Raw genomic sequence first — 21,638 nt, 5'->3', positions numbered from 1 at the left:
ATCACTCACCAAGAGATGGTAATGAGGGAGACCACATAGCCCAGTTGGTCTGGTGGTGCCTGTTTTCCCAGCATAGTGATTAATAGTACCACTTTCACTTTGCCACTTTGGATGGCAAATGACAGAGTGGCAATGGCACTACATTTGCTACTTGCAGCTCAAGATGTCACAGAGGCTGCTTTTGACAGAATCACATATGCCAGATATGTGGCATACATGGAAATAGATGGAAATTATGCTGGAAATAGGTGGAGGCCCCATTGACCCTGCTGGAGGCCCCATTGACCCTGCTGGCTCCTGTTTACCTGTAGCCTCCGCCTTTCTGCTTCAGCCTGGAATTGTGACAGAATATCCCAGACCTCCTAGTCTGTACAGCGTCTAGTTGGACAAGACCCACTGGCTTTTTAGAATTACTCCAGAAGTCCTGGCTTGCTGATCAGAAGACTTGATTCTTCCAGAAAGAGGTAGCTGAGGAGACAGAAAACAAGCTGGAATTGGAGCAAGAAAGACTATGTCTACCAAACATCCCCGTCTCTTCCTTCCCTAACTATAGATGTCACCCAGTACCTGCTGATTGTGGAAGGCTTTGAAGGTCTATTTTGTTACCACAAATTAAAGGAAAGGCCTCTCTCTAAGATATAAGCAAAGGGAAACTGGGTACCCAAGAAGCTGAACACGTTGAGGAAGCGTGAGCCGTCGCACAGATGGAGAGGAGAGGAAAGAGCACAAACCCGACCTCCCATGAAAGCTACTGAGATACACGTGGATAATAAGCAGCATGAATGCGACCAACACCATCGAATGGCCATTAAATGAATGGTCATTCATTTATGGGGAAGCGGTACTGCAGGGATTATGAGATCTTATGGTTTAAAGTACAGCACACATGGACCACAGTCCCAGCTAGGGCAACCTGCTGTGGGAATCTCTGTCAGCAGATTTTTGCCTGTTAGATTCCAGAACCTTCTCTGGTCACTTTCATCCAATCTAATTGTCTGTCTTACCCAAGAAGGGATTTGTTACAAGGGACTTGGTGGATTAAGCTAAAGCAATCCTAAATGCAGAATGCCAGGTTTCTGATACAGATAATCACATTTCAGTTGCTGCAGAAAACTCTGTTGGGGTGATGGAGAGAACGCACTTTGTGGACCAGTCTGGATTTGTCTCCTAGCCATGTATCCAGATGGCACTGAGCCTCGTCAGTGGGGTCCACTCTGTTCTGTCCTGGCTTTTTCTTGGTGAAATAAACTATTCATGTTCAGGAACCTTCTAACAGTTTGCAGAAAGTCTCCAGCCTTTGCTTATGTGTTGGGTACAAGTTTACTGATACATCCTGAGGGTGTACGCTCTTGCAGGTGCATTGCACTAAATGCCTGCTGCTGAACATATGCCCAGGGAATATTTCTCTTTATATCTATGGAATTTTGTCCATCCCTGTGCTGGAAACAAACTATTCCCTGGGCAGTCAGGGGTGCGCTTTTAATTCTGGCCTATGTGGTGGCAGTGAGAGGGGCGGTGCCTTTTGCTGTGTCAGTAACGTCTTGATCCCACCAGGGTGAGCTGAAAGAACTTGAATATGATATTACAAATAATAAAAATGTAAGCGTCACATTAGATCTGCCCCAAAAAGGGGAGAGGATTTTATACACACACAGACACACACAGACACACGCAGAGTCATTCAGGAAAAACAACAACAGAAAACAATTTAGCACATTTTTGGTGCTCTGAAAATATAAATCAGGATTTTATCTACCAATATTGCCATTTATCAAGTTATAAATATGTATAGCATTTAATTGATGTAAATACACAGAGCATAAACTTACCCCGAAGTATTTATTTTTAAAAAATTTATTTGCAAATAATCTGGGAGAAAAAGGTTTATTTCAAAACTATATAGAGGGCTGGACGTGGTATAATCCCACCACTTTGGGAGGCCAAGGCAGATGGATCACTTGAGGTGAGGAATTCGAGACCAGCCTGGTCAACATGGTGAAACCCCATCTCTACTAAAACTGCAAAAATTAGGCCAGGTGCAGTGACTCATGCCAGTAATCCCAGCATTTTGGGAGGCCAAGGCGGGTGGATCACAAGATCAGGAGTTCAAGACCAGCCTGGCCAAGATGGTGAAACCCTGTCTCTATTAAAATACAAAAATTAGCCAGACATGATGGCCGATGCCTATAATTCCAGCTACTTGGTAGGCTGAGGCAGAGAATTGCTTGAACCCAGGAGGCAGAGGTTGCAGTGAGCCGAGATCATGTCACTGCACTCCAGCCTGGGTGACAGACCAAGACTCCATCTCCAAAAAAAAAATCAGCTGGGTGTGGTGGCGGGTGTCTGTAATCCCAGCTACTCAGGAGGCTGAGGCAGGAAAATCACTTGAACCCAGGAGAGAGAGGTTGCAATGAGCCTAGATTGTGTCACTGCCCTCCAGCCTGGGCAACAAGACCGAAACTCTGTCTCAAAATAAAATAAATAAAATAAAACAGAGAAGAAAGTACTTAGGAGCACAGTGGGAGAGTGAAATGTCAGGCTCAGCATCTGCTTCCGAAGCTATGTGCAGGCATTTGTTCAGGGCACGTGGGCACTAAGAGGGCACGTGGGCACTAAGAGAATGACCCTGTGGTGAGCAGGTACCTTGCTGCTCCACGCACAAACAATGGGAATAAATGGAGCCCTTGTTAGGAACACATATTTCTAAGCTCCAAGCCTGGAGCCTAGGAAACAGTGTCTCCCAAGAAGAAACCTATGAATCTGCACCGTGTCAGGGTCCCCCACCCCAGGATTCTTACCAGCAGTGATAGGTGAGAAACAGAAGCAGGCACACAACGGCCCCGTCTTCCTCCTATCTGTGAGCCTGCTTCAGGGCTGAGTGTATGACCAACATTTCACATTTTAGAGATGGCTCCCACCTTAATGCACACAAAAATGTGGACACCACCACAAACTGTGACATCACCATTACATGGACACCAGTGGGATTTATGTTATGTGGATTAATGGTCAGTGGGTAAATATACAGCAATGCCAAGGGGCAGGTCAACAGCTTAAAAGTTAGGAGAAAACAATGAGTTGGAAATTGAGCAGGTAATCATCAGAGCATCCGTAAATAATCTGATTGTCATGATCAGGGCCAGGGAAGCAGGAAGAAGGCAGCACTCGCAGAGCAGAAACCATATGAGCGGTGTGTCCCAGGAGTGGGCCGCCATGTTGGAGCCAGCAGCTTAGAGAAAGGCATGGCAGGTGGGCAGATGACCAGATGAGTAACGGCCAACAGGAAATCGTCCAGAATCAGAGGCTCAAAGAGGGCCGTGGAGAGACACAAGTACCGAGGAGACAGAGAACACACAGGCAGGAATTACCTTCCACCTGAGAGCGCTCTCCGGGAATGGGCCCTGGTAGGTCTTTGGACCTGGAGAGGGAGAAGGGGGATGATGTCCTTTATGATCCATGGATGATTAGAAAACACAGGAGGTGCACATCATGAAGCAGACGACAAAGGGAACCCAGAGTTTATTTCTAAAGTTTTTAGGAGGTTGGATGCTGGCTTCATGCTCTTACCAGTGATTTTCAAAGGAAGTTGTTTTTTTTTTATTTTTTGGAGAGGGAATTTCACTCTGTTGTCATGCTGGAGTGCAGTGGCGCGATCTTGGCTCACTGCAACCTCAGACTCCCTGGTTCAAGGGATTCTCCTGCCTCAGCCTCCTGAGTAGCTGGGATTACAGGTGTGTGCCACCACGCCCAGCTAATTTTTGTATTTTTAGTAGAGACAGGCTTTCACCATATTAGTCAGGCTGGTCTCAAACTCCTGACCTCAGGTGATCCACCGCCTCAGTCTCCCAAAATGCTGGGATTACAGGCGTGAGCCACCGCACCCAGCCAGAAGTTGTTTCTTAATTGCATATTTATTGCCACTGAAAGGGATGCAGTTAGGCCCCACTCTGGTGAAGAAAGTGTAAGAACACTCTGATTGACAGACTCCCTGGCTCAAATGAGGAAACACACGCGAGCAGAGATTATGCTGAAAGCCTCTGCTGGGGACCCATGAGACCCTCAGACAAGGTGAGGAATAGCCCTCACTACAGCCCCTCCATCCCGCAAGCTTGTTCTTTTGGAGAAAGCTAAGAACATGTGAAAAGTCACATCTACTGCATTCTGTATTTACTTCATCAAGTACAGAAAAGGAACATTTTTTGGTGTTACTTAGACAAATGACTATGAAATATTTGTGTTTCTCATGTTCAGGGCCTGATGCTCTGAAAACCGTGGACTAGGTATCCTGGTAGGTGTGTGGTGTTAGCATAACTCCCTTGTGCTAAGTGATGTGGCCTAGACAATGTTTTTTTTCATCCATTGAATTCTGACCATTGCTCACAAAATTTCAAGTGGTCCCCACTGAACCTTCAGGAGTTGAGGGAACTATTTGCCGGGAGATTTTGTTGAAATGGAGATTGCTGGGCTTCACTCCCAGGTTCTTGGATTCCTTAGGATGATTTGTACGTCCAGCAAGTTCCCAGGAAATGCTGATTCTGACAGGGATCATGCTTGGTGTATTGGGTTTCTAGGGGTGCCATTGCAAAGTACCAGAAACTGAGTGGCTCAGAACAACAGAACCTTCTTGTCTCTGAATTCTGCAGACTGAAAGTCCAAAAAGGAGGTGTGTGCAGGACCGTGACTCGGGGAGGCTCCCTCCTGGCCTCTTCATAGCTGCTGGTATCCCCAGCAGTGCTGGGCTTGGCTTGGCTTTGTAGATGCATTGCCAGGCCTCTGTCTTCACTTGGCACCTCCCTGTGTCTCTTCACACTGTATTAGTCCATTTTCACACTGCTGATAAAGACATACCTGAGACTGGGTAATTTATAAAGAGAAAGAGGTTTAATGGACTCACAGTTGCACATGGCTTGGGGAGGCCTCACAATCATGGTGGAAGGTGAAAGGCATGTCTTACATGGCGGCAGACAAGAAAGAAATGACAGCCAAGTGAAAGGGGCAACCCCTTATAAAATAATCAGATCTCATGAGACGTATTCACTACCATGAGAACTGTATAATTGAACCATGATTCAATTATTTCCCACTGGATTCCTCCCACAACACATGGGAATTATGGGAGCTACAATTCAAGATGAGATTTGGGTGGGGACACAGCAGAAACATATCAGCATAGTCTTCCCTCTATGCGTGTCTGTCACTTTATCCAGATGTCTCCTTTTTGTGTCAGTCGTATTGGATTAGCCCCCACCATAATGACCTCGTTTTAACTTGATGACCTCTGCAGAGACCCAGTTTTCAAATAAGGTCATATTCTAAGGTACTTGGGGTTAGGACCTCACCATATGAATTTTGAGGGACACCATTCAACCCAGAACACTTGGAGAACCCCTACAAAACAGCAATAGCTCAAATTCCTCTTTTTTTAATGACACATAGTAGCCTAATAAGTACACTGTACAAACCTGGCCTAGTATATAACAGAATGCAAACAAAATCTTACAAAAAGCTCTTTATATTATATACTCTAATATTTTTAATCCTATTCTATTTCCCTGTTTTAAAAAATGACCCGCCATTGATTCCATGACTTAAAGGCTAACAAATACCTTTCTCCAGTGCAGTGCACACAGTATATACCCACTGACTATTTATCAACTATATCAATCAATATTGCTGACTAGCCTGCATGACTAGGAGATGTTATAAATATAGACCTCATTGTTTTAGAGAAAAGTTAGTGCTGCTGTTTATTTTTAATGAGATCTCTGTGAAGCCAGTGCCTTTGGTGATGCTGTTCATCCATTGCTTCCTTTGCCATTTGGCCATGGAAGTGACTAACCCCTTGCCTCTGAGAGCCTTTTTCTTCTGGAGTGTTGAGAGGCTCCCCTAAGGCTGTGAGTTCAGCTTCAACAGGCCTCCGGCAGCCTCTGTCACTGCTCTTGTTGGCCCCCATGCAGCCCTTTAGCCCACCTGAGCACAACACACCTCAACGTGTGCCCAACATGGCAACCCTAAGCCCTCCACTCATGACTCAGCTGCTGGAGGAGCCCTGGAACTGCCCTTCGTCGCCTCCTTCCAGGCTGGAGTAGTCCTGGCACTCCAGGACTGAGCACCAAAGCTTGTCATCAAGCTTTGTTCTGAGCACCAAAAGCTTGTCATCAAAGTAGACTGCGTTGTCCGCCTCTTCCTATATATTTATTGTAAAACTAATGTTATGACCTCCTCCACATCCTATCAGAAGAGAAATGAACAAGGTGAGTGGGGCAGAGACCCTGGAAGGGGGCTTTTGAGAAGCTGAACTCATCAGATTTTAAATATGTATCGACTCTCGGTCCACTCATTCCTGGCCAATATGTGCAGTAAGACATGTCCATACATAGCTATGAGAACAAATGTAATAAGTAAGTAAGAACAGTACACAGTATTGCCATAGAGACAGAGAGAAGACGAAAAGAATTTCAGGTATCAGCAAATGCTTTACAGAGGAGGAGCATTCAAGCTAGATCTTAAAGGATGGGTTGATTTAGACAGACACAGAAGGAAATGCAAAGACAAGAGCTTGACCTAAAGAAGCAGAGGGGAGATTAAGAGAACTGGTGAGTGGCGCCGTTTCTAGAGGGAACAGAGGGAGCTGGGCAGTAGCTGCTAGAACGTGAAAGTAGGTGGAGATCTAATCACTGGAGGGCTGGAATGTCACAGGAGAGATCGACCGGGACGTGAGAGGCAAAGGGCACTTGCTGAAGTTGATGCGAAGGTAGAAGGCAGTGATATCTAAGAAGACGTTGGGGAAATGGGCAACACATTAGAAGGCTCCTGAGACAACAGGGGCCTGTACCGAGTTCTTTTCAGAGGGGATCAAAGGAAGGGAAAGAGAAAGATTTGGTGCCAGAGCGACCCGCCTGGTGGATGATCGACTGCGGGGACCGGAGAAAAACAATCCACAACTTGCTCCTCCAGGAATGACGTTCGGCCGGCTCCTGCTTTCCACATAAACAGGAAGGACAGGGCAAAGGGTGGAAGGACAGACCCCTCAGGCTTCCACACGTGCACGTGCAGCAGAATGTCCATATCCAAGTGGACATGATAAGCAGGTGATGAAAAGTTAAAGATGCAAACTTTAGGCTTAAAAGTCAGCAAAGTGAAGCTGACTTGCCAAAAATAAGCTAAGCAGCTATGTGGCATCATGCAGATACACACACAAACACATTTTTTTTAAGATAGAAGGAGAAAGAGGAGGAGAGGAAAGAAGTGGAAAGAAAGATGCTGACTTGACTGGACTTTTCACTGCTAACCTTCGGTGAAGGACAGGTTTAGACACAGGCGGGCTATCTGCAAGCACAGAGATATTTCTAGCGTGCCTTCTTGTAAAGGGAGCACAGGTAGATGTTCGTCTTTGTATGGTTGTAATTAAGCACCAAATGATGTCCTCCATTCCCTTAGTGACCTAGGAAGAGAACCAGCTATGCAGCACCATCTCTTTGTTTTTGGAAGTGAGCCCAGTGCACTTGACCTTCAGTGCTATGAGGGACCGGGGTGACAGGTGAAATACAGCAGGGAAGCCTGCAAAGAAGCCCCAAGCTGCTGTGGGCAGGCTGTGTGCAAGGTGCACGGTACAGACAGACCCACCCTGCGCTTGTGGGGCAAGCCCCCTGTCCCTTCCCCACCGCCGCGGTGCCTCTTTCAGCTGCCCTCAGTTCATCCCATCTCCCAGCACCTGTTTTGGATTTGGAGCCAGCATATGCAGGAGAGAGAAAGAAGACAGTAAATTGAGCAAGAAAAAGGAAAATGCTGTATTCTGAAGCAGAATTAGGAATGAGTCAGCAGAAGGGTCTGACAAAACAAAACACAAAGGCAGTGAAGTAGGAGGTCGGCTGCCAGGCTGGTGTGAAGCTCAGATACCTGTTTCTCAGCGGCTGCCAGTAGAAGACAGGGATATGACAAGCTTGGGAAGAAAGCAGGCATGCTCATGTGCATCTTTGAAAATTACTCAGGAGGAAATTCTCACGGGTTGCTTCCTGTGAATTTCCTCCTCGCGACGCTATGACTGATTTCATTTGTTTCCAGAAGATGAGCTTAAGACACATCGAAGCAGCTATTGGAATTGAAATGTCCAAGTGGAGACTGTAGGAAATATATATATTTTAATTACTCAGCTACTTCTGGATGTCACAGATGTTTTTGAAATGCGTATTTGGAAACACAGTTGAAATCACAACTGAAGTTTTTATTGTTCATCTCCTAAATGTAGGATGTTTATTTTATTGAGATGCATCCTCAGTTTTAATCATTTTGTTATACTTAGATGTTCTCCTCTTAACAACTCATTGCATAAAGAAGGCATTCTATGTGAAGGGTACAGAGGATGTAAGAAACATTCTCTATCAATGACCTGAACAAATAGGGATTGATCACAAAAGAAGGAACTAAAGGAACAAAAGAAGGAACTAAATTGGGTGTGCTATGGAAGCAGAAGTCGTTTGAGATACATACTTGAAGAAGCTGCCGGTTCAAGAAGAACTCACCATTTCTACTCTCTTAAATGTAAGTTTTGTGAAAGACCAGTGACTACTATAAGTCAGTTTATTCCAGTAGGAGAGAAAGAGCTGAGATGTAAATACTGAATCCTAAGGATTTGCCTGTTACTTTTGTATTTGGAATCTGACAATTGTATGTCTTCTATGTTTTAATCCTTGTATAAATGGTTGCAGTACAGGAAAGATGTGCAGCCAAGGGAAAGATGAAGAACCTTTAGTTTATATGGAGCAATTTCCTAATATTTGTTTTATATCATACAAACTAAACATCTTTACTTTTTACTACATATTTCAAATTTTATCTAATTATTTGGGGTCCATTAGAAATTTTTTCCTTTTTTTTGGAGACAGAGTCTCACTCTGTCACCAGACTGGAGTGCAGTGGCGCTATCTCATCTCACTGCAACCTCGCCTCCCAGGTTCAAGCGATCTTCCTGCCTCAGCCTCCCGAGTAGCTGGAACTACAGGTGCCCACGACCACACCGGGATAATTTATTTATTGATTTATTTTTTCTTTTTATTTTGAGACAGAGTCTCGCTCTGTCTCCCAAGCTGGAGTGGAGTAGAGAGATCTTGGCTCACTGAAACCTCCGCCTCCTGGGTTCATGCCATTCTCCTGCCTCAGCCCCCTGTGTAGCTGGGACTATAGGCACCTGCCACCATGTCCAGCTAATTTTTTTGTATTTTTAGTAGAGACGTGATTTCACCATGTTGTCCAGGCTGGTCTCGATCTCTTGACCTCGTGATCCACCTACCTTGGCCTCCCAAACTGCTGGGATTTCAGAGGTGAGCCACCATGCCCGCCTTTTTACCTTTTAAGTCATTACAACAAGAGGTTTAACTCCATAAAAATAGTATAAAATAAATTGGCAAGGAGCGCAGAAATGTTTGCCAAATATGGTCATAGTACAGGGTGACTATGACCTGCTTGAGAGAAGAGGAGGGAAGACCTCTCTAGGGAGGACCGATTCATTCAGGAAATTTTCCATCATCCTTCAACTTCCACATCAGGACTTACAGTTCACTGGACCATCAGCCACAGGAGTGGGCCCAGACATCAGACAAGAAGTCAAAAGTTTTGGAAGATGCCGGGTCTTTGGGTGAGTGCCCAGTGAGAGGCACAAATGCAACAGGAGTCTGGCACCATGGAGAGATGTGACTTCTGCAGGATGTTGGGAAGGAGGGAGTGTGGGTTTTGCATGTAGGAGGGACTTAAATAAGTTTTGTCACAGCCAAATGTGACATGCTAAGGCCTGAACTCACTTATTCATGGTTCAGGCAGTTGTAGCCAGCACCAAGAAGCAGTTAAACTTACATTCCCACCGAGCGCAGATAGTGGGGAGGCAGAGGTCAGCACATGCTTGCCTGGCAGCTGCGGGGTTTCTGAGCAGCAAGGAATGTTAGTAGTGGCTGGTTCCATCTCACCAATTCCTGCATTCCTGCATTCTCCTGAATGCACCAACAAATGGCTTCCATCCTTCTATTAACAGGGGCTGTCGAGCGTTTGTACTGTTGAAGTATTTCAGACAGTTTCATTGGTCTGAACTCTATTTCCTTCTAATGTGTACTCGTCAGCCTTATTCTTTCCATGGGAGCAAAAGAGACCAGGCCTACTGACACTTACTCGTGAAGATCTCTTAAAACCTTAAAGACGTGTATCCCTCTCCCCTGGCTCTTCTCTTGTCTGGGCAGAATACTTCCACTTGTTCCAGGCATCTCTCAGGTAGCTTTGTTTCCAGACTCAGCCAACAAGGTCATCTTCTCTGAAGTATTTTGGCTTATTGGTCTCATCGCTAGAAAAAAGTGACACCCTCAAATGGACCTATGACTTCAAATGTTAATGGAGAAGGTTTTAGACAAGATAGGACAACATGTCTTCCCAGAAAGACCTTTTGAGCTGGGTAGCTCTTGTCTCCACCCACATTATTAGAGATGAGCTCGTCTATTTTTATTTATTTATTTTTTTTTGAGACGGAGTCTCGCTCTGTCGCCCGGGCTGGAGTGCAGTGGCCGGATCTCAGCTCACTGCAAGCTCCGCCTCCCGGGTTTAAGCCATTCTCCTGCCTCAGCCTCCCAAGTAGCTGGGACTACAGGCGCCAGCCACCTCGCCCGGCTAGCTTTTTTTGTATTTTTTAGTAGAGACAGGGTTTCACCGTGTTAGCCAGGATGGTCTCGAACTCCTGACCTCGTGATCCGCCCGTCTCGGCCTCCCAAAGTGCTGGGATTACAGGCTTGAGCCACCGCGCCCGGCTGAGCTCGTTTATTTTAACGATCCAAAGAAGGATCTGGGTGGAAAATGGGGAAAGTCTGCTTCTGCCTCCCTTGCCCTGAATGCCCATCTGATAATTAGCCCTTCCCCAGAGCGGGTCTCCGGGGCCTTCTTGGAAGCACAGGTGCTACATCATGCAGGAACATGAGAGGGGATGGAATTAATTACTAAAACCAGCCAAGACCACGATTAAGGAAGATACCATGTAAATGTGGCAATTCGCGCAGTTATTTCTGAAAACTGAGGCATCTGTTTCCTGGTCTCACCTCTCCTCATGTCAGCTGAGAGGTGTGGCAGGGAATGGGGGCCTGTAATTCAGTTTTAACTGTGATTGATCTTCCGGACTCCTCAAGGTTATCAGAGTACAAAAGGAATATGTACAGGACATTGCCTTCACGAAGTGTCTATCACAGTCCACAAAACCTCGGCTTGGATTTTGAAAGCAGATTGTTTTCTGTCTCCTAGAGGACTGTCTATTGTGTTAATTTCCAAATATGGGTATGACTGTGCCATCTAGCACCTAACAGGACTTCTTTTTTATCTGTTAATGGAACACTTCAAAATTGCGAGAAAATAAACCCTTTGAGTAAACACTTCATTTTCTCTTTTCCTCAGTTTTAGAGCCAAGAAATAGAATATTTTCCAGCTTCTTTTTGGTGCTTTTATTTTTTTCCTTCAGGTTTTAATTCTTTTTTCCCTTCTCACCCCTGACATCTCATGCAGATAACTTTCCTTTTTTTTTTCTTTTTTTTTACCACCCAGTCTCTAAATCTCACTTTCTTTTCTTTGTCTTCTCTGTCTCATCTACCTTTTCTCTGTGTTAACTTTTCCAGTATTTTCAGCCTTGGTTCTCATTATACTACTATATTGTGTTTCTTTAACTGTGTATACCAGCCATGGGATTCTTGAGTCTAGCTTAAGAAAATCTGACTCTGGGCTCATTTACACCTGTTATTTTTCACTTCCTCTTTGAATGGAATTATAGGATTAAATAAGGAAAGGATTGTAGAGGGCCTCTGAAGCAATCGACTTGCAATGCATGCACTCATTCCAGAGGACCCTAGTGGTGCTTTGAGCCCCTGCTCGTATGCTATTCATGCTGGGGTGCTCACCACCTCCGGGAGACCATCCATCCTCATACATGCTCTAAGTGGACTGCACTAATGCTGACCAGACACCCAGTGCAAAATCCTGGGTAACAATCTCAGTCACTGAAGGCAGCTGCAACTCTGCCATTCTTAATGGGATTCCTGTTTGCCAAGAGCCCCAAGGAGTAGAAAAGTCAGAGTCTCGTGGACTCTGCACAATGCTTGTAACTAGATCATGCAATTCTCAGAATTTAAACAAGAGTGTTTTTTATTCTTTTCTTGTGGTTTGAATTTCCTCAAACCCTTACCCCTGTATTACATGAAGGAAACGGAGGCTCAGAGAAGGTAAGCAATTTGTGCAAGTTTACCCAGCAAGTGAATAACAGGCTCAGATGACCTCTGCACCTTACTCTAAAACTGCCTAATAGTAGTAGCTACAAAGCAGTAGCTGTGTCCTACTCCAGAGCTACTCCTAGCCGCCCTCTTCTCCTGGCCTCAGCCTGGTGCATTGTCAGGAAAGAAATACCTGAGGCGACGTGGAGGAGGGAGGGGAACACAGGCAGGCTAGACGGGGGCAACTGTGGCTACTCCAGCATGCCAAACTAGGGCTGTGCTAGAGGGTAGAAAATTTAAGGGGTATGAATTTAAGGGGCATTCTCAAGTTCCAAAGTCAAGTGAAACTTGGTAATCATTTTTACATGGACAGTAAGGAAAGTAAGCAATGGGAGTGGCTGATGCGAATTCCAATATTTTTCTATGGAAAAATCAGGTACATGGAAGGAAATAGAGAATTCTTTAGTAGAAAAAGAATGTATTTCTCTAATGAGCTTTTTTTCATCGGTTTTTTTCATAGGTTTCACAGTGAGCTTTTTTTCATAGGTTTGTTGACTGCATAAATGTCTATGCAGCCATTAAAAAAATGAGTTCATGTCCTTTGCAGAGACATGAATGAAGCTGGAAGCCATCATTCTCAGCAAACTAACACAAGAACAGAAAACCAAACACCACATGTTCTCACTCGTATGTGGGAGTTGAACAATGAGAACACATGAACACAGGGAGGGGAACATTACACACCAGGGCCTGTCAGGGGGTGGGAGGCAAGGGGAGGGAGAGCATTAGGACAAATCCCTAATGCATTCAGGGCTGAAAACCTAGATGACAGGCTGATAGGTGCAGCAAACCAGCATGGCACATGTGTACCTATGTAAAAAACCTGCACGTTCTGCACATGTGTCCCAGAACTTAAAGTCAAATTTAAAAATAAAATAATAAAAAATTTCACCTAAAAAAAAGAATGCATTTTGTTTTCAAAATATTGAATTTAAAGTTTGGCATAAAAACATCCATGTAGAAAGGCCCAGCCCAAGCTAAAAATATGAGTTTAGAACTCAGAAGATACATGAAGCATAAAGACATAAATTCAGTAGGAAGCTGTGTCAGAAAGCAGAAATGCCAGACCAAGGCTTAGACCAGTGAGGAAGGAGCACCTGGGATGGCAGGTTGGTGCCTGCCTTCCATTTGGGTCTGCAGCAGCAGGAGAGAAAGGTGAAGAGCCTGGATGGAGGAGCAGGAGAGGAAGGAGAGCAAGTCCTGGAATCAGGAAAGGAGAACAACTCCTGATGCCTTCATCACGTGCTGCAGACTGGAAATCAGAAAGATGCCATGTGTTTAGTAGATAAGGATTCGCTGGGAGAACTCGGTTTGAGGATGCTGGGAGTGTATAGCAGTGGGTTAAAAGTGAATAGAAAATGAGCCAGTGAAGCAGCATAGACTTTGCTTGTGAAGGACCGTGATAGTTACAAGAAGGAGGCTGGCTGCAGTGGCTCGCGCCTGTAATCCAAGCATTTGGGAGGCCGAGGTGGGTGGATCACCTGAGGTCAGGAGTTTGAGACGAGCCTGACCAACATGGTGAAATCCCGTCTCTAGTAAAAATACAAAAAAGTAATGAAGCGGGCATAGTAGTGCACACCTATAGTTCCAGCTACTTGGGAGGCTGAGGCAGGAAAATTGCTTGAGCATGGGAGGCAGCGGTTGCAGTGAACCAAGATTGCACCACTGCACTCCAGTCTGGGCAACAGAATGAGACTCTGTCTCAAGAAAAAAAGAAAACAAAAGGAAGGAGCAGTTCCAGGGGAATATGGCCAGAGGTTTCTTATTTGTTTGTTTTGTTTGTTTGTTTGTTTGTTTGTTTTTCAATGAGGGAGATTTGAGTTATATTCTGCAGACTTAGAAGAAGTAATAGGGGAGAATGAGTGGTTAGAAATGTAAAGCAAAGTGGAGAAGTTGTTAAAGTTCAACAAGAAGCAGGAGAGTATGAGCTTAGTCTTGGAAAGGAAGATGGCAGTGTTCAAAACTTCAGCCGGATTCAATTTAAAGTTTAATTAAGTAGTGAACAATTCGCAAATCGGGCAGCTGCCTGAGCCACAGTAGGCTCTGAGACTCCAGTGTAGCCCCATGGTGGTAGAAGATTTATGGACAGAAAAAGGAAAGTGAGGTACAGAAAGCAGAAGCGAGGGACAGAAACAGCCGGGTTGGCTGCAGCTCAATGTTCACCTTATCTGAACATGCTTCAAACAATTGGCTACGTTTGATTAACCGAAACTTGGTGATTGGCACAGGAGTAGGCTATGATCTGTTTACACTCCACTGGTTATAATTCACGATGTGCAGAGTAACCTTTAGGCTGAACTTAAAGCATGTAAGGAGGCAGCTTTAGGCTAAACGTGACTCAACAGTGGCTTCTTTGTAGGAGAGGAAGCATGGAGGAGAGGCCTGACTTAGAGCACTTGACCTAGGGAGAAAGAGTAGAAGATGGATTTGAGAAAGACTTAGAAAGTTACTGATTAGAAATTGGGCACCATTTGATTGAACTGGAGTAGGGAAAGCAAGGGGTCAAAGAATGGAGGCAAGGAAAACTAAATTTTCAACTCAGGTTACTGAGTGCATGATGGAACTACCAACTGAGATAGCGATTATCCAAGGGGAGCAAGGTTTGGGGGCTACTGAAGAGTTCATTCTGGAGCAGATCGAGGTTTTGGTGCCTGTGAGACATAGCATGCAGTCATCTGATATACTGGTCTATAGCTGGACCTGTGGGAGTTACTCATATTTAGTAATTTTGATTGTGGTTTAAAACCTCAAGAATGGAAGATTTCCTAGGGGAGGAGGATGTAAAGGGAGTAGATGGATGGCCAAAGACAAAACTCAGTGTGCATTATGGTACTGAGATAGAAAAGACCTTAGAAACCTAAAGTATGGGTCTATCGGAGAGAAGGAGGGGAGAGGGTAGAATTTCCTGAGTAGAGGGAAATTTTAGAGAGATAAGAAGCAGACCAAATATGAACTCACTCTGTGACAAGCCCTCAGCTGTTTTTTAAAAACTTATTGAATGCCAATGTCAACTATTTTGTGTGTGATATATTAGAAAAATAATTTGCTGAAACTGTTTTTCCATCTTGTGGATAGTGTTTTGGGAAATAAGTTCTCATATATTCATTTTCCAGGAGAAATATTAATGTCATGGTATAGGATGAGACTAACGTAACTCATATTCATGAACTTCTAAACAATGGGACTCTTAGAAAAGTAACTGAAAGCAGCCTTACTAATTTCCAATCTTTGTATTTTTTATGATCAGAAATATTTTGTCTATTTTATTTTTTATTTTACTTGTTTATTTGTTTGCTTATCTGAGATGAAGTCTCGCTCTGTAGCCCAGGCTGGAGTGCAATGACATGATCTCAGTTCACTGCAACCTCTGCCTCCTGGGTTCAAGCGATTCTTCCATCTCAGCCTCCCTAGTAGCTGTGATTACAGGCACCTGCCATCCTGCCTGGCTAATTTTTGTATTTTTGTAGAGACAGAGTTTCATGTTGGCTAGACTGGTCTTGAACTCCTGACCTCAGATGATCTGCCCGCCTCAGCCTCCCAAAGTGCTGGGATTACAGGCATGAGCCACCACTCCTGTCCTAGAGTCTATTATTTTAAAGAAAGAAACATAAATACAACATTAACCACAGAAAAGGAGAAAGACTTTATCTCTCTCTAAGGAACACATTCTTTCAGTGAGATGCAGCTTTCTTAGTGCCTTTCTAGATAAGATAAGACATTGTACAAATGAAAACTCTTCAATTCGCACCCTTTAAACAGTTGTTTCCTTTGTGCCTGCAGTTCTTTTGGCTTGAGGAAGATTTTGTGGAAGACAATGATACTTTACTGCTCTTCTTGGAGCGGGAGAAAATTGTTTCTTTTCTCCCCACTTCCCCATTTTTCAAGGGTAGTGCTGGAGTCACACTTGCACGTCCATGCTGAAGCCTTCCATTTGCATCAACAGTGTGTTCTGGAATCCCACTTTCACATTCCCGCACTTGGCAGACCCAGCTTCTCAGGTTTTCTCTGTCTCTACTTCTTGACTTTATTCATTTTTGTTTCAGCCTTTCCTATTGGCAATTCCGTTTTCCAGATACTCTATTCTAGTCTCCATGCATACATTTTGGGTTTGGTTTGGTTTGGTTTGGGGATTTCTTGCCTAACAGTACAGACCAACAATTAAAAACAGTTCTCTCTTCCTCTGCCTCCTCCTCCTCATCTTCCTCCTCCTCCTCCTCCTCTTCCTCCTCTTCTTCTCCTTCTCCATCCTCTCCTTCTCCTTCTTCTCCTTCTTCTTCTTCTTCTTCCTTCTCCTTCTTTCTTCTTGCCGTAGGCTTGATAGGGTTATTTTAATTGCTCTCTCCTTTCTCATGGGCTCCACTTAAAGGATACCCACAGAGCTGAGCTGCAGGGGTGCGTAGTGGTATATTTAAAGATGAACGTAAAGACGTAACTCTAGGTGTTTGTTTTGGGGATGGCATAACCAGGGAATGAATTTAAATCACTGTTTCTAGATGGATTAAAGCAATGGGTCTTCAACCAAGAAAGATGGCAGGTATTTTTACTTTGCATATTTATTCTATTTGTTGCTATCCTGAAATTTTCAGCTGACAACAGCCAACGTGGACTTCTGACTTGAGAATTACAAGATAGAAGCTTGGTTCAGGCAATTTCCAAGGGATTGTTTAGAGAGAGACAGACCTCAGGTCAAATCCCACTTGACTTTAACTTAAATTCCTTAAGATTTTATTTTCCTACCCTTACAAATAGGATAATAAGATCTACCTCATAAAGACGAAATGAGTTCTTGCATGGTAAGGAGCTGTCAGCGTACCTAATATGTGGTACGTGCTCCATAAATGCCCCCCACCCCCACCATCCACTTCAGCTCACCAGTGTCACCATCTCTGGGACTTTGGACTCTTGACTGCAGTAATATCAAAGGCTTTTCCTCTGAGTGCTTTGGTCTGTGAGTGGTCCTCTCCCAGCCCCTCACCACCTCTGTCCTGATACTATTTTAACAAGGAATTTACCTGTTTGCTTTAGAAGTTGCTAGAAGTTTACAAAGAAGAAACCCAGTAGCTCAGAAGAAATGTATCTAAATCTGATTTTAAAAGTATCTGTTTTATCTGGATTTAAACTAGCTATACTACCTACCTGTTGCTATATAAGAAATTACCCCAAACTCAGTGACTTAAGACAGCCAACATCTGTCATCTGACAGTCACTGTGGGTCAGGGACTCGAGACCATCTTGGCTGTGTGGCTCTGGCTCCGGGTCCCTCATGAGGCCGGCATCAAGGCATTGGCCAAGGCTGCAGTCATCCAAAGACTTGACCAGAGATGCGGAACCTATTTCCACGTCCATTTACATGGCTGCTGGCAAGAGGCAGTCTAACTGAGATGAGCCTCAGACTCTCCACAGGGCTGCTTGAGTGTCCTCACAACATGGCAGCCATCTTCCTCAGAGCAAGTGGTATGAAAGGCAGCAAGAAGGAAGCCATGATACCTCTTATAACCTGGCTGCAGAAGCTTAACACCATCACTGTTACTATATTCTGTTCACTAAGTCAGCCAACACTAAAGGGTACAGAATTAGGTTCCATCTCTTCTCTTCTCTCTCCTCCTCTCCTCTTCCCCCTTTCTCTTTCCTTTATCTTCCTCTTCTCTTGCTGTGCCTCAGTTTCTTATCTGACCAAAGGTAACTTCTGCCCCCTAGGGGTGCTATGAAAACAAAGTGAGATCAATCATATGAAAAGGCAGTTTTGGAAGGAGAGTTCAGAAATTCTATATAACATATCATATACCATAACCATGGAAACCTGCGATCAGCTCTGTCTAGCTTCCTGCTCTTGCATCTGAGGAAGCTGTTCCAGCTCACGCAGGCATGGCTTAGTCACAGCGCAGCGTGGGTTCCTTTAATGGGTCCTCTCTGAGCAGTGACCTGCTCAGGACACAGGAGCCAGCACCAGGCCCTTTCTTCCTTCTCCTGGGCAAGCAGCACCACTCGTCCTGGCAGAAATAGCAAAAGAAGTTAAGTTCCTGTGTTCCTTGTTAGATTGCTATGGCAGCTCCATAAAGCTCTCCTACACAGTCCTGTCTCTTAGTGGCTGTTTCTTTACGACTGAAGTAGCATTTCCCCATCTGCCGCCCTCAAAGCTAGGGGCTCTGGGCCCCATATTTCTGGCTCAGGAGTCTCAAGATCTCTGAAAGCACCAGATTGTTGGGATTTAAGTGCTGTTGTTTATTTTTATATCTGGGTCCTGTTTCTCCAAATAACTCCAAGACCATGGTGATTTTCCAGAAGTTAATTCAGTGATCCAGGCTAGGTAGGGAATGGTGGTATTAGCAAATCCTACCTGTTTTCTTTGCAGGCTCATTTCCATCATTGGTGCCCCAAATGCATTTCCCTGTTCAAAGTACTCTACCTTGGATATGTCTGCCTTTGCCTCCACGTCCCTCACCTATTATCTTTAGAAAGGTGGTTTTACATGTTGGCCACTGAACATTTAGCCACATAGGGCACCAGCTCTCAGAGGTTTCACAGGTAAAGGAGAAGGTTTGGGGAAATGAAATATGGTTCAACACAACAGAGTAACCCACATATTCCGTATGTTCAACAAGGTCTCTACTCAGGAGGCTGGTGATGAAGGATGCTAACATTTCTCAAACTGCCATCTTCTCCCTTCTTTTGGCAACCCTCGAATTCTATTCGTGGTTATCTAAGGATTGTGGAGTCATTTCCGGGCTCAGGAGGTTAGGAAAGGCATGTGAGATTTGAGGGTCACAGGAGTTTGGAAGCACTGTTTTTCTGGTTTTCTGTTACCTCCATTTTAAAGTCGTGATACTTCCAACTGCCCTTTTTCAGTGAGCTCTTGTTGACTACTCTCTCGAAACTAAAAGATACATATCCAGTTGTACAGAGGGTCAAAAGTGTGCCCAATTAAGCCTGCCTTGACTTCAGTATTGCAACTCACTGAAGACACACAGTGGAATTTCTGGTAGACCCGTTACCATAACCCACAGGGAACTCTAGCTGTACATGGGTTTTACTGACCTGTTGGGTCTAGCTGACTGTGCCTGATAGTCTCCAATGACCAAGGTGTCCTCATTAGTTCTGTGCTATATTTAGTTAAGCCTGAAATCTGTGCCCCTAATTTAATCACACACCAGGTAGCCATGGAGATGACATCAAGCCTCTGGCTGCCCTATAAACCATTGCAAATGCTGAAAATAAAATAAACAAGATATGCAAATTGGCTTCCTATGTAAATAAAAGACTTTGCCTCCAGGTGTTGGGATTAGCTGCTTTTGGTTCACTGATGTTTGTTCGGATTCACAGTGATTGAAAAATATCATAGTCACAGCCTTTGTCTCAATGCCTGCTTTTTTTCCTTTTTGTCTGTTGCAGATATATCAACACTCCTATACTGGATATTATGTCCTGAGCAAAATTCCTCATGGGTAAGAGTGTTCTTTCCTTTCTTTTAATTAGAAATCTGCAGGCCAAAGTGAAGGGTAGAACATGGACGAACTGCTTAACCCTTAGGGCGGGAAATGGCATTCCAGTTCTTATAGCCAAGGATGCTCATATTGCGCACCTCTGGGACTCTCCCTAGATAATGACACTAAGGATGTCAGGGGGTCACTTGAGTCCACTCACTTCACCATTTGTGAAGCCCTCTTCCTTGAGCAACTCTGCCCTCTTCCTGTGCTGGCTCCTGCGGTTGACCCTGGAGGTTCTGCAGAGCAGGATATTCCCCTCTGCTTTGTAATCACCTGCAGCCTCCTCTCAGGCATGGTGGGGTGGCCCTCAGCCTCCCATGAGTGTTCCTGGTTATACCCACGCTGGTACAATAGAAGCCCCCCTCAGCCCACCACGTGTCATCAGAAACAAATCTGGAACATATTTATGGGATTAAGGTAAACTACTCTGGTCAGAAATTCAGCAGTGCATTGGGAATGGGGTGGGCAAGTCCATCTCAGCAAGTGGGATTAGCGCTGTTCTACCCGTCACTCCAAGGCAGTTTCAGGGGCATGTGTGTTCTTATTTTATGGCCTTTTCTGAGCTTGGCTATGCTCCCAGGAGCCGGGTTTCAGTGCCTGCTTTTGACAGGGTCGTCCGGCTCCATGCTGTTTCATGATCTCAGATTGCACTTCTAACCTCAGTTGGTCTCTCAATAATGTATTGTCCGGAGCAGGAGAGAGTTTAGTTTTCAATGCTGGGCAGACATCCCCCACGTGACCCTCTGATGCCTGATCAGCCTCACCTTTGGAACCTAGAGCAGGAAAGGCACTGGTTAGAGTTTGGTGAAACCACGTGTTGAGTCAAACACAGATGAAAAACAGTTGCAGAACTAGGAAAGTCTGTCAAGGAAGCCTTTTTGTTGTTTTCATCTTTATTCTTTCTTTGTCTCCTCTTCCCTCGTCCTCCCCTCCCCTATTCTTACTCCCTTCTCCTGGCCTTCCTCTTCCCCACCTCAAGTTTCTCTTTCCTGTCTTCTGTGGTTTCTATTGTTGTGCTTTGCAAAGGTGAAGTGCTCAGGAAGGGTTGATAAAGAAACTGAATTGTGCTGCAGGCAGTGTTGTGTAGGCTCCTATGAATATCTAGGTTGAGCCATCCTCATTTCCCAAGCAAATTTTAGCAGCAGGAGTGTCTAAAAAGCATTGTTCCATAAGCAAGCATTAATCACAGCATGAGTGTTTATAGCTGCTGCTGTCTGTTTATGACACAGCTTAGAATAGAGGCATGTCCTTGGAAAACAAACACGAATAAACTAATTTCATGTGGGCTTTAGACAAAGGGAAGACACATGTGGATCTTCAGCAAAATGTGACTGATAGTTTTTGTTAGATTGTTAGAAAAATGAAGCCCAAAGAAAGCAAAGATGGCCCACATTGCAAAAATAAAGTATCCATACAAATTTTTCATTAAAAGCATGTTTTCAATAGAAACCCAAATATTCTTCACTAAAGAGGAATTATCCTATTCTTTCACAAACTGACATACATCTTCAGAGGTCATGGCAGGCAGGACTATAATTATGCCTTGAGATTTATCTGCCCCTTCTGGGAACAATAGAATTTGTTGTAGATGATAGATATTTCATTCCATCTTATATCAATTTATAAAACTCGAAACTCTAAAAGTGGTTGATGCCTAACATATTGTGTTAATATTTTACTGCGTCAGTCATAATTTGGAAGAAACAGATTCTAGGAACTTGGCACAGGAGTTTGCCAAACAAGCTGGCAAAACTCAGGCCAAGGCTCGGCTTCTGCACTTAGATACCCGGAGCCTGGTGATGATCCCTTGTAGATGACCTTAACATGAAGGGAGCTGCTTCTGGTGTCTTTAATAGAATCAGAGCAAGAA

The 21,638-nt window shown here is 44.5% G+C and overlaps 1 protein-coding gene across 5 annotated transcripts in view; it reads left to right on the top strand.

Annotated features, from left to right (window-relative positions):
* Positions 1-21,638, top strand: part of DPP6 (dipeptidyl peptidase like 6) — a 1,193,304-nt gene that overhangs the window by 918,508 nt on the left and 253,158 nt on the right. For all 5 annotated transcript variants that reach the window (XM_033192337.1, XM_033192339.1, XM_033192336.1 and 2 more), the window contains one exon: positions 19,674-19,726. In XM_033192337.1, coding sequence (XP_033048228.1) covers positions 19,674-19,726 — 53 coding nt within the window. The remainder of the gene's footprint in view (positions 1-19,673; positions 19,727-21,638) is intronic.

This window comes from Trachypithecus francoisi, unplaced genomic scaffold (assembly GCF_009764315.1).
Source record: "Trachypithecus francoisi isolate TF-2019V2 unplaced genomic scaffold, Tfra_2.0 Lachesis_group4, whole genome shotgun sequence".
NCBI lineage: Eukaryota > Metazoa > Chordata > Mammalia > Primates > Cercopithecidae > Trachypithecus > Trachypithecus francoisi.
Note: the sequence above shows the minus strand (reverse complement) of the source record. Positions and strands in the feature narration are given on the sequence as shown.